The 12,200-nt window shown below is 38.9% G+C and overlaps 1 protein-coding gene across 2 annotated transcripts in view; it reads left to right on the top strand.

Annotated features, from left to right (window-relative positions):
* The window catches only part of LOC119744793 (adhesion G-protein coupled receptor V1-like), a 109,921-nt gene extending 97,999 nt beyond the window's left edge, over positions 1 to 11,922 (top strand). For both annotated transcript variants that reach the window (XM_038220930.1, XM_038220929.1), the window contains exons 89-98: positions 535 to 702; positions 1,394 to 1,516; positions 2,012 to 2,116; positions 2,303 to 2,419; positions 3,165 to 3,246; positions 3,946 to 4,084; positions 5,511 to 5,668; positions 6,965 to 7,086; positions 7,891 to 8,118; positions 8,813 to 11,922. In XM_038220930.1, the coding sequence (XP_038076858.1) occupies positions 535 to 702; positions 1,394 to 1,516; positions 2,012 to 2,116; positions 2,303 to 2,419; positions 3,165 to 3,246; positions 3,946 to 4,084; positions 5,511 to 5,668; positions 6,965 to 7,086; positions 7,891 to 8,118; positions 8,813 to 9,268 (1,698 nt within the window). In that variant the 3' untranslated portion in view covers positions 9,269 to 11,922. The remainder of the gene's footprint in view (positions 1 to 534; positions 703 to 1,393; positions 1,517 to 2,011; positions 2,117 to 2,302; positions 2,420 to 3,164; positions 3,247 to 3,945; positions 4,085 to 5,510; positions 5,669 to 6,964; positions 7,087 to 7,890; positions 8,119 to 8,812) is intronic.
* The last annotated feature ends 278 nt before the right edge of the window (positions 11,923 to 12,200 follow it).

Below are 12,200 nucleotides of genomic sequence, written 5' to 3'. Positions count from 1 at the left end.
GCATGTGGGTAAAGCTGCGGGTTGTGGGTTCGAGTCCAGCTGGGGTCATGGTGTGTGTGCCTTTGAGCAAGGCACTTGTCACTCATTGCTTCTCTCCACCCAGGAGTAAATGGGTACCTGTGAGGGCAGAGATGGTTATTGTGATTGAATTAGCTTGCTTGCGCCTAGCAGGCAGCATCCAGCTGTATACTCCCCAGGGAGCTGAGATGGTATTTTGAATGTTAAATTGGCCCAATGATCAGGGGTATTAATAATACTGTAAGCGCTGTGATTTAGTTTACTAATAGGAGCGTTCTTAAATGCCGATTATTATTATCCACACATACACACAAACGTGTGTTCACCATCGATCTTGGACGTCCTATTGTCCCTCTTTTGTTTGTATTCTAACTTTTTAGGAAGACATCCATAGGTTTTGTACACGACCCCAATCGCGGACGTATGCTGGGAATCATGTATGAACACATACACGCACAGAAAAGTCATGCGATAGTCAAGCATTGAAGACATAATTTGTGTCTCTGTGTGTGTCAGGTTTTGTCCGTTGCCATCAAGGGAGCTGAGCAGAATTTCACCAGGCTGTCCACACCGGTCACCTACCGCATCTACACCGATAATGCCAGGGTAACACCGCGGGGAGCCAGCTGTGTCATCTTCAACGGACCCACCGAACGCTGGCGACCGGACAGCTGTCAAATACTGGTAGGTCTGGGCCCAGTTCATGTGGCTCTGTATACTGTTGAGTGAAGAATTGCTTTATTGCAGAAACTTCTATTCCAATGAAAAAGGTTGGCAGGCTCTAGATTTGTTTATTTCATGTGGCCAGGGATCACTCCCAAAGTTATGATGCTAACAATAATAATAGTGCTGCAAACCTGGGAAATGTTAAATGGAGTGAGAACACAGCCTCTTTTGCAGAAATTACAAAATAGACAAAAGTGAAATACTCCTTCAGTCCTTCTTAGTTCCGAATTGATGGGATGTCATCAATTCAATCATTTGTCTAACTGATTCTGGCAAGAGAGGTGCCGTGATTGGCTACAGTATTTCATTAACATCAGACAGAGCTTTTCATTGGTCCATTCTTTATTTTATTTTCAGTAGACTGATCAAGGAGCCTCTGTTGACTCAGTGTTCATTTACTCAATTGCCTCACTATGATAAGAGAGTTTCCATGATTGGATGCATTATTTCATTGACATCATACAGAGTTTTTCATTGGTCAATTCTCTCTTAAGTCTTTTTCTGCAGACTGACCAAAGAGCCTTTGTGGAGTGCTCATGCACTCAATTGCATGACTATGCTGAGAGAAATGCCATGATTGGCTGGCTTTATTTCATTGACATCAGACATAGGTTTTGATTGGTCAATTTTCTTATCTTTTTTTCTGCAGACTCAGCAGGGAGCCTATGTGGAGTGTTCTTGCACTCACTTGTCAGACTACGCGGCCCAGGGTGAAACAGATAATCTTGTTGGCTACAATGTGTACATCTACGTGTCCTGTTTCATCTGCATTGTGAGTAGGAGATCTTTCAGTTTATTATTAAGGCGTGACATTTTTACTTTAAATATTCTGTATTTTTTTAACTTCTTCCCGAATTCTGAACAAGCCTTGCAGCGTGTGGAACACATAAGCACTACATAATGCTGTGTTCCACTTGCACTCACTAAACCCCCTAGGTCATTTTTGCTAGGAACCATCCTCAATCCTCCAAAATCCTCCAATTGCCACCATGTAAAAATCAGAGTCAGCCTCAATCCTCCAAAGTCATCTGTTTTTTTCCTGAATTTGTTCAGTGGAGGGCTGACCATTGCCTCAATCAACTGACACTTTTTGCCATTCAGCCTCAATCCTCCAAAGTCCTCCAAAACCGCCTTGAGGATTTTGGACGATTGAGGAGGGTTTTGATTTGAATATAGTATTGTAAATATTTGCAGAACCGCTAATTCATTTGGTTGTGTTTCAGCTTTGTGTTATTGGGATTTGTGAAATTTTTGTTTCTCTCTACAGGCTGGTCTCGTTTGTGCCATCATTGCTCACAATGTCTGCTCCGTCTACTCCATGTTCTCTGCCAAGCTTCTCATACACATGTGCTTTGCTGCCATGTCGCTCCAGGTAACACTACATTCCATTAAAGAAAATGACTCACCTCTGTTTTAATGTGCACATTTTCATTTGCAAGTTTGAAACAGGTATTAGACCTTCCGTGGAGAATTGGTAAAAGAACTCGGATTTCATCTTATTATTGTTAGTGTAAGCTGTGATAATCCCTCCCCCTTTTCTCTTTGTGTGTGTGTCTAGGTTGTCTTTGTCACCTCAGCGTATGTGAGTAGCTACATCTCCACAGCCTCCTGTGCAGTCCTGGGAGTTCTCATTCACTTCTTCTTCCTGGCTCAATTCACTTGGATGCTTGTACAGGTAAGGAAACACACTGTGACTGTTCATTTCTTGGGTCATTGTTGCATTCGAGAGCTTTCAGGAGCTTTCAAGATCTTGTTTTTGTTGGTCTCAGAGGGCCAGCCTACAGTCTTCTTTGTACCTGACTCACTGACTGACTGATTGTCACTTGTGAATTAGACTTGCTTAACCCTAACCCTCAAGGGCTCATTTAAATTATGTAGAATCTTGTGGAATTGAGAATGGTTCAGATTACGCCCCCCAAAAAGTGATTCAGATGACCAGACCCCCCAGACCACATTGATCTTGGGCTGGCTTTACTAGGCTTACCAAATCTTATTTAGTTTATTGTTTAAATTGTCTAAGACCAAGTCCATTAATGAGGCTGTAGAGTGTCATTGTTGAATGAAAGAATGTTGATTTACTGTTTTTCAGTCAATGTTCCACTTTTGAAAAAGGTTTTAAAAGTCAGGGTCACGCAAATACCTTTTTGAATTCTAGTATGTAAAAATAAAGTCTGTTCCAAGATGTGGCTCATCAGGCCGGCATTTATCACCGGTTTCCGTATCATGAAAGGACTGAAAGGCTACTCACCAGCTTGTGCCGATACCCATTTATACTCCTGGGTTGAGAGAGGCAAGTTGCCAGTAGCTGGATTCAAACCCCTGATTCTCTGATCATGAGTCACGAACCGTATCCATGAGGCCACACTCCCCCTGATTCTGATATATTTAATGTTTAATTTGCTTTCATTCCTCATTTTCAGGCCTTCAATCTGTGGAAGGTGTTTGTGATCAACGACGAGCACACTGAGAGATACTACATTCTCTTCTTTGTCATTGGCTGGTGTGAGTAAAAAATAACATTCAGGCAACGTTGTCTATTCCATCTGTGCATTCCCCATAGAGGGCAGTATACGTTGAGAGGTAGTCAAATCATCACCATGGACATCTTTTTTAAAAAAACTGGACCGACATTTGCCTAACATTTCTGATTACAAAATGCTGTGTCCCATAACTGCCATGTTACACCAATGCTCGCACAATGCACGCGCGTTATTTACGAGCAAAATGAGCATTCTTGCAACATGGCTGTTGTAGGACACAGCATTTAGTCATGAGAAACGCACAACATAAAAGCACTGCTACAGCAAAAGACCTGTCTCCCCAAGTGTGGCGTGATCTAGGCTCATGGAGAAGATGTTTATTACGTGAATGTAGATTCAGAGATGGGTTGTGAATTGTGTGCATGTCCATGATGTATGAAGGGGCTTTGCCACTGAGAGCTTTGAAGACCATAAGTATAATTTTGTAAATGATCTGGAATGTAAACGTCTTAAGATGGGTGTGATGTGAGAAGATTTTTTAGTTTGATAACAGATTAAAGATCTCTGCGCAACCTTGACTTTATGAGCTGGGCTTTTTTTTCCCCTCTCTATCCATATCATCAATATGATTAACATTACTACAAGTATTGAAAGTTCCAAATGAAGTTATCAATTCCATGTAGATGGAACTAATCCACCATTCATTGGTTTGCATACCCAGGTTTGCCCGTTGTAGCTATCGTCATCTACGTGGTGATAACCTACGCCGTGTTTGACTGGCCGTTCCTGCTGGATACTTCTATTGCAGACCCGTCATCTCCTGCGGCCATGTATGGAGACGTGCATCTCAATGGAGATATGTGAGTTCATATCCAACAATGTTACTTTTTGGGATGGGACATTTTTTAAAGGCTTCTAAGTGTTGATATTTCCATTGAGGATTTTTTTTTGTAAAATCAGCAGCTACCACAGATAAAGACAAAGTTAAATTTTATGTTGAATAAAGACATTGAGAAAAACAGAAACTCAACAAATAATCGGAGCCGGATTTGAACTTGCAACTTCCTAATACCACTAACTTTTGAAAAATGTTCCTTCAAGTAAAAGTATTACAGTCAATGAGAATATATTTTCTCACTTGTCTCAGAGAGTAAGGCTGTAATTTTCAGACATTTTTTTAATGAATTGGAAATTGAGTGATAATTCTTGTGAAAGCTCTTTTTTTAAATGCAGTATAATTAGATTTCCAGACTATCAACTTTCCATGTGTGGTTTAAATTTAAAAAAATATATATCATTTTAGCTCTTGCAGCCTCTTTACTTTTGTTATGGTTACCGAAAGCTTAAGCCGATCAAAAGCTTTATTTTCGGGGCCATTTTGCTGAGAATCCAAGTTAAGGAAATTTCAAGAAAATGTCTAGTGAACTTCTGAACGACAAGTAGAATACATTGCTTTGTGAAGTTATGTACTTAGCCAAAAAAAATGAGATGGAAACCTAGAATACATTGCTTTGTGAAGTTATGTACTTAGCAAAAAAAATGAGATGGAAACCTAGAATACATTGCTTTGTGAAGTTATGTACTTAGCAAAAAAATGAGATGGAAACCTAGAATACATTGCTTTGTGAAGTTATGTACTTAGCAAAAAAAATGAGATGGAAACCTAGAATACATTGCTTTGTGAAGTTATGTACTTAGCAAAAAAATGAGATGGAAACCTAGAATACATTGCTTTGTGAAGTTATGTACTTAGCAAAAAAATGAGATGGAAACCTAGAATACATTGCTTTGTGAAGTTATGTACTTAGCAAAAAAAATGAGATGGAAACCTAGAATACATTGCTTTGTGAAGTTATGTACTTAGCAAAAAAATGAGATGGAAACCTAGAATACATTGCTTTGTGAAGTTATATACTTAGCAAAAAAAATGAGATGGAAACCTAGAATACATTGCTTTGTGAAGTTATGTACTTAGCAAAAAAAATGAGATGGAAACCTAGAATACATTGCTTTGTGAAGTTATGTACTTAGCAAAAAAAATGAGATGGAAACCTAGAATACATTGCTTTGTGAAGTTATGTACTTAAAAAAATGAGATGGAAACCAGTCACAAACAGTATAAATTGCATGACGTTTTTGGTGGTAACCTGTAATCTTGCTAAGAAAATACTCTCCATGCTTAGCAAGTTTCCGTACTGAACAGCCCCAGCCCCATGAAAAGTGGCCAGGTTCTTTAAAATAGATCAATCCTAAGTCTCTTTGGTTTTGTTTTTCTTTGGTCCTCAGTTGTTTCATGCCTAATGGCTATGCGGCCCTAGCTAGCGCAGTCGGCCCAGCCATCCTGTGTCTGTTTGGTGTAGCCACTGTGTTCACCAATGCCTACCAAGTCAAGCCACAGTGGAAACGATATGATGATATCTATATGGGCAGTTACAACACCACTGGTGAGAAAGAAATCTGTATATTTGTTTTAACCCTTGAACACTTGTACTACATTGTATTTACATTGTATTACATTGTATAACATTGTGTTTTTAATCCCATTTTTAGTGCTGGGACAGTTTAGGGTGGCTCTTGGAGTAACAGGCAGGGCGGTTTGGGGTGGTACAGGGTTGATCAGAATACTGGAAATACAATCGTAATTCTGAAAAGATCGATCAGCATTCAGACCGTGCCTTTGATTGAAATTTTAATATGGGAAAATTAAATTCTATCTCCGTTAAGTTGTTCTGTGAACAGAAAATCTTGTGCAAAGAAGTTCTACAAAATTGGACCTTTTACCCATTAAGATTGTGTCCGTGAATACTTAGGGTCTACCAATTTAAGATATTCACAATACAGTCGAGTCTCGTTATAACAAACTCGTTCGGACCTAGCCAAATTGTTTGTTATATCAGAATTTTGTATTAAGAGGAACATCAGTCCCATCATTGTGCATATAAATGCACAGTCGGGACCAAGGCTTTATGTTTGTTATAACCATAATTTTGTATTAACAGAGTTTGTACTAACGAGAGTCGACTGTACAGTGCCCTATCAAGTGTATGCCTTATATTAGCCTTCATGTTCTCTGCAGTAGAAAGTATCTGTCCTTCTTATTTCATTATTTACATGTGATACCCCAAATGAGTGCATTCAGAAGCCTCTTAAGAATGCATACATGTGCTCTTCCAATAATAAATTGTTTTCTCCTGATGAATTTTCAATTTGTATGACTTTTTTTTAATGAAAAAACTACTTTATAATGATTTTTAGTGTTTGAAACCCTCTGTAAAGGAATTTCAATCTGCGCACAAATGACCCCACCCTGTGAGAGCCGAGTTATTGTCTAGAAGCCAATAATTTGATTTTTGTGAAGAAATAATTGAATAACTAAATGCCGGTAAATTGGTTCGTTTGAGGTTTCATTCAATAGTGAATATCTTTTTATATTGCTGGGAAAATAGCAATTGAAAAAAAACTTGTTTTTTTTTTGAGATGAAATTCGAAAACAGCACGGGGGAATGCATCTTTAAATAGAACAATTGAAATCATAGGGAAAAAATCTAACTTTTGGGTCCCAAAGTGAAAACTGCCTCGTACTTGTTACCTAGTGCAAAATCTATACTTCAGCATGGTCTATTAACAGATATTAAGTTTTCCACATAAAAGGAACAAAAACATGATTTGTTCTGCCGATTGCATGTTTCATTGTCATGAATTGTTGTAATGTTTCCCTGATGCTCATTTCCATCTTACAGAGGTGCAGTTACTGCTAGTGTTCTGGGCCATCATCTTTCTAACCTGTCTCTTCGGCGGTCTACACATGGCCTACAGTTACCTCTGGTTGCTCATTGTCTTTGTCATCTTCAACATTGTTCAGGCAAGTTGGGAACGAATATTCTCCCTTGCTGTGAAAAAAATCTGGACTGTTTATAGTCTTTGAATCCTTGAACATTTGATTTGGAAGGTACAAGGTAAAGGTCTAACTGGCCGTAGGGGCAGTGGGATGTTAGAGGTCCACTGTGTCTTGGGCGCTGCATATGAGTGGCGGGGCCCAGTCCTCTCCTCTCGCCGTCTTACCTTCCCTGAACGAATCAGGTACCCATTTTACTCTTGGGTCGTCAGAGAGAGTTTTCCAGTTTTTGGTCCGAATGGGATTTGAACCGCCAACATCTGTAGTTCCACTCTGTAGCTTCACGCTCGGCTATGAGGCCCGTTCGGAAACAAAGCCCAAAATGAGTCTTAAATTCCTTCTCAAAGTTGACCTTTTTTGCAGTTTGGACTGGTAAATCGTACAAGGGAGGGAAATATGAATTAAAGACAAAATCTTTAACCCAAAAAAGGGGTCAGAATGCACAGCCTTACAAACCTGTTGAACCGCTTGAAAATGATTTGTTCAGTTCCTTCGTACTATAAGCAGTCATTACTAAAGGTGGAATTTTAGGATTCTGGGATTTTACCGGTACATTTTTCTGGATTACATTTTGTATCAAAACACCTTAGTTTTTGATATTTCATCATAAGATTTTAATGTTATCATTGCTTCTCCAAATTACTCAAGATAGAACAAATGTTATAATTTATAAGGTATGTAATCTTATCAAGAAGAAATTTAGTTCTTTGGATTTGAAACCTGTTTGTTCAGCCTAATGGTAATGTAATTGAGAATTTGATTTTTATACAGGGTTTGTATGCCTTTGTCGTGTACACCATCCTACGCAACCAGATCTGTCGGCCCAGGAAGGGCAACTACTCACTCAACCCCTCGGGCTTTGACAACTCGGTCATGTTACTGGACAACAGCCAGTATGTGGGCAACGGGCTGATGGCCGCGGGGTCTGAGAAGGGGTCAAGGGTCCTGCTGACCAAGGCTGAACAGCCGCCTGGGGTGACCATCATAGGAAACCATGATGTGAGTACACTATCAAAAATGATAGAGATCCATGTTGTTAACCATATGGTTAACTGTAGTTAAAACCATATTGTTAACCAAAGTTAACCATATTATTATCTATAGTTAACCGTATTGTTATCTACGGTTAACCATATCGTTAACTATAGTTAACCATAGTGTTATCTATAGTTAAACATATTGTTAACTGTAGTTAACCATATTGTAACTATGGTTAACCCTACTGTTTACGATAGCAAACCATGTTCTGATCCAACATAAACTAGTCAGTGATGTGAGGACTACTTCAGTCAAATATTCCAGACCAGTCTACTGAGGTTTGTCATGCATGTATTGTAATGCATTTTTTGGAATGTACACAGGGAGTCAGTATATAGAGAATTTTCGTAATGACGCTCGACCATTATTGAACTAGGTGTTCTCCCTTTCATATTCAGGTGCTGTACAGGTTGTATCAAAAAGGGTAATCCAAAACTAATGGACAAGTATATTAAGATGGTGAACTTAAACATTGTCAGTGTGGTGTCATCTGAAAGGATAATTTACTAGCTTTCCATTGACAACCTTACTTGCACCCCTGAAGTTCTGGATGACTGAACATTGTTCATTTCAAAACAGAAGGTAAAGCATCATCTTTTGCCAAGTTGGGCTGATTCTCGGCAGTGAGTAACTGCAATGTCATTGTTTGTTTCAGGAATGGGATACTCAGTCCCTCGGTCGTCAAAGCCAACACAGCCAGCACAGTCATCACAGTCAGCACAGTAAGACTAACCAATCCCAGCCCAGCCGACCTGGCTCAGTGGCAAGCCGGGGCGGCGGCGGCGGTAACCGGAGCAGACCGGGCTCTATCCAGAACAACCTCTACGCCCCTGCACCCTTCCAAGATGTCCCCGCCCCTCTCCCACCGACCCACCACCACGATGACGACACCGACTCGCAGGACTTCGACGACCTGATCTTTGCCCTCAAGACGGGCGGGGCCTATGTGCGAGGGGAGGAGGAGGGGGAGTCGCGAAGCCGGCCGTCGTCACGGGTCAGTAGCAACTGGCAGGACGATTCCCAGATGGGGGAGATGATGGACATGACGGGAGACGCTACGCAAGACCATTACGAGATGAGACGGATACAAATTGCCGATACGCATCTTTGATCTGTGCACAAATGGTCTACAAGTAAATTCCATTTGTGGCTTTGCAGGGTGGACAGTACAACTTGGGAGTAATTTGCAAATGCACTGTGTTGTATCCGCGCATTGTTCATCTGCACATTCTCCAAAGTCCTGAATACGCCATTTGCCAGACTTCCAATTGGTGCAAGCTTTTTTTTATATAAAATAATGAATTATCAAGACATTTATGTAATGAGCACTTGATCAATATAGACGAGTCGGCTTGTCAATCATTTGACAGTAAGTTGTATGTGCCTCCCCATGATGAACTTCCGTTTGTTATTTCTGCTGCTGTTGGATGCAATTTCAAGTGCTAAGATGAGCTGTCCATGCTTTTTATGGGTTTCCCTCTTGTTTTGGCAACTGCTAGTTTTCTAGCATTACAAAAAATACTGAATTTTGAATGAGACTTCAAATGAAAAAAAAACAATCGGCATTAGAATATTTTTCCAATTTTGAATCAGTTGAGGGCCCGCCAGTAATTCAATTCCTTTCGGAGGGTTGCGATTGCCCAAAATAGAAATAAAAGTGTTTTTTTTTTCATGAAAATACAACATACAAATATAAACTTTATTAGTACAAAAACTCCAGTATGATGAAAAGCACGGACAGTGTACTGTTAATTTCAAACTAAGTTAAAGTCAGTTATTCAGAGCTTGTGTTTTTGTACCGTAACTTCGTCTTTTATGCCTTTTTTTTCATGTATTCAGTGCCATATTAGGAGTTAAATTGTACAAAACTGTACAAGCTTTACTACATAGATGTGGACTTTACACCGTTTTGTACTTAATGAAGACATACATATTTTTGTACATTGTTGCTGTGCATGTTTTCTTATGGCCATCTTTTTATCCATAGTATACTTTTGTAGTGAGTTCAGTACTTAAAAGAGTAGTTGTAATTAGCATGTTTCAGAATCAAGGCATTTTTTTCTCCATGAATGTAAAGTAACGTTCAATTGTTCATCTCTTTACAGCAATGTTCATACATGATTTTTCACTCAAATGTTTTTGTCCAGATGTGAACAAACCTACTGTTTATGTAAATGGTATTACAACACGTCACCCACAGATTCTGTATCTTCATTGGCCGAGGGCCAGTCACAGACTACATGTATTTATTATTTTTGCTATCTTGCTGTGCTCGGCCAAAAGTACTATACCCGTAGCAACCAAAGTACTATACGCATAGCAATCGTTATTGTGTGCAAATGCATACGGGTGTGTGTGTTGCGCGTATTGTTCCTAAGCACAAGCGCTACAGGGCTGGGTTCATACATTTCGTGAAGGGGTAGTTTGGAAAAGTGCTAGTAAATTTGTGTTTAATTTTGTATTAAAAAAAGAAGTACATTTTAATTGTATTTAGATTAAATTAATTGGTTATGGCTTAATATCAAGCAGAATCTGTAGGAGAGGTGTTATAAAACAAATATTGACTGCTTGGAGTGGTGAAGTAAAACTAGCCTCCCTCAGTGATCCATGGAGCATTCTATTTTCCCTCGGCTTCGCCTCGGGAAAAATAAGAATGCTTCCTGGATCACCTCGGGAGGTTAGTTTTACTTCACCACTCCAAGCAGTCAATATTTGTATAAAATCCCATCATGTGACTTTTTACCCCCTTTGTCGATCAAAAGAGCATGTTAAGACTTATTGTTTTCTGGTAAGAGGCATTCAGCCTTGACGATATTAGTTAGCTGATTATGTTTAAGTTTATTCCACTTTACAAAATGCCTAAGTCATGAAGAGGTTTATTAAATAATTATGATGGTTTACATCTTAAGATGTTTACAAAAGTACTTCTACCAAAGTCCTTTGAACAGAGACATGGAAAAAAATTACAAATCATTAGGCTTTTTCCAGCGCAATATTTTTTTACATCCGTCCTGTTGTAAAACATTCCAAGTCATTCTAAGTGTATGTGACATTCCCATTCCATTATTTAAAATCTTGACATATCCTCTAATAGAACATTTTATTTCTAGCAAAGTATTCATTTAAATACACTACAGGTATTGGCTGAGTGACACCACCAAAAAAATGTGTGGATTGCAATAATTCTCTCCGTCCAGTTAAACATCAAAGTAATAAAAACTGTTATATTAAATTATTCATTAATGATCAAATAAAAATAAGTTCTATGAAGAGCTTGATTTATGTAGCACCTTGAGGCTAAAACATCAGATTAACTTAAACCCATGAATACATTTCAAAAACTAAATTATCTTGAATGTAAAGAGGACTTTGAATGCTGCAATCATATCTGAAGCAAAATCATAGTTTACTTATTGAAAGATCATGTTGTAATTGAACTGCCAAGGTGTGCAGATATTCAAGCAGTACTCAGTATTCCTGAAGCAAAATCATAGTTTACTTAATGAAAGATCATGTTTTAATTAAACTGCCAAGTGTGTTCAGATATACAAGCAGTACTCAGTATTTTGGCTGTAAACAAAATCATGTACTTTACTCGGAAATAATTAAACAAGTAACTTTTAATAACTGCCTTTTTAATGTGACCAACGTCATCAAAATCATCGAATTTTGTACTAAAATCTTGTTGCCTTGCCTTGATTCCGGTGTGTACTTTCATTGTACTTATTGACTGAAGAGAGCTAAATAAACGGATTTTTGTACTTACAACAAAGAGTGCTTTTATTTTTGCTTTTGTCCCTTTGTTTTAAACGAGTTTAACAATAAATGTATCTACAATTAGAGAGGCGCTTCCAGGGAGACACTGGTCATTAGGGAGACATTTCACTGTCTCCCTAATGCTTTAAAGGCATATGTATCATTTGCTTTTCAAGTGCTCTGTTCCTCTTCCCGAATGTAGAATGGTCGAAACCTTACCTGTTCAACTTTCAGCTCAGTGGATACGACACATAGTCGGTGGGCTATGAGGGTCCCAGTGCACCCCC

The sequence above is a fragment of the Patiria miniata genome, unplaced genomic scaffold (assembly GCF_015706575.1).
Source record: "Patiria miniata isolate m_02_andy unplaced genomic scaffold, ASM1570657v1 HiC_scaffold_7, whole genome shotgun sequence".
Classification (NCBI taxonomy): Eukaryota; Metazoa; Echinodermata; class Asteroidea; order Valvatida; family Asterinidae; genus Patiria; species Patiria miniata.
The sequence above is the reverse complement of the archived record's forward strand: the minus strand, read 5'-3'. Positions and strand labels throughout refer to the sequence as shown.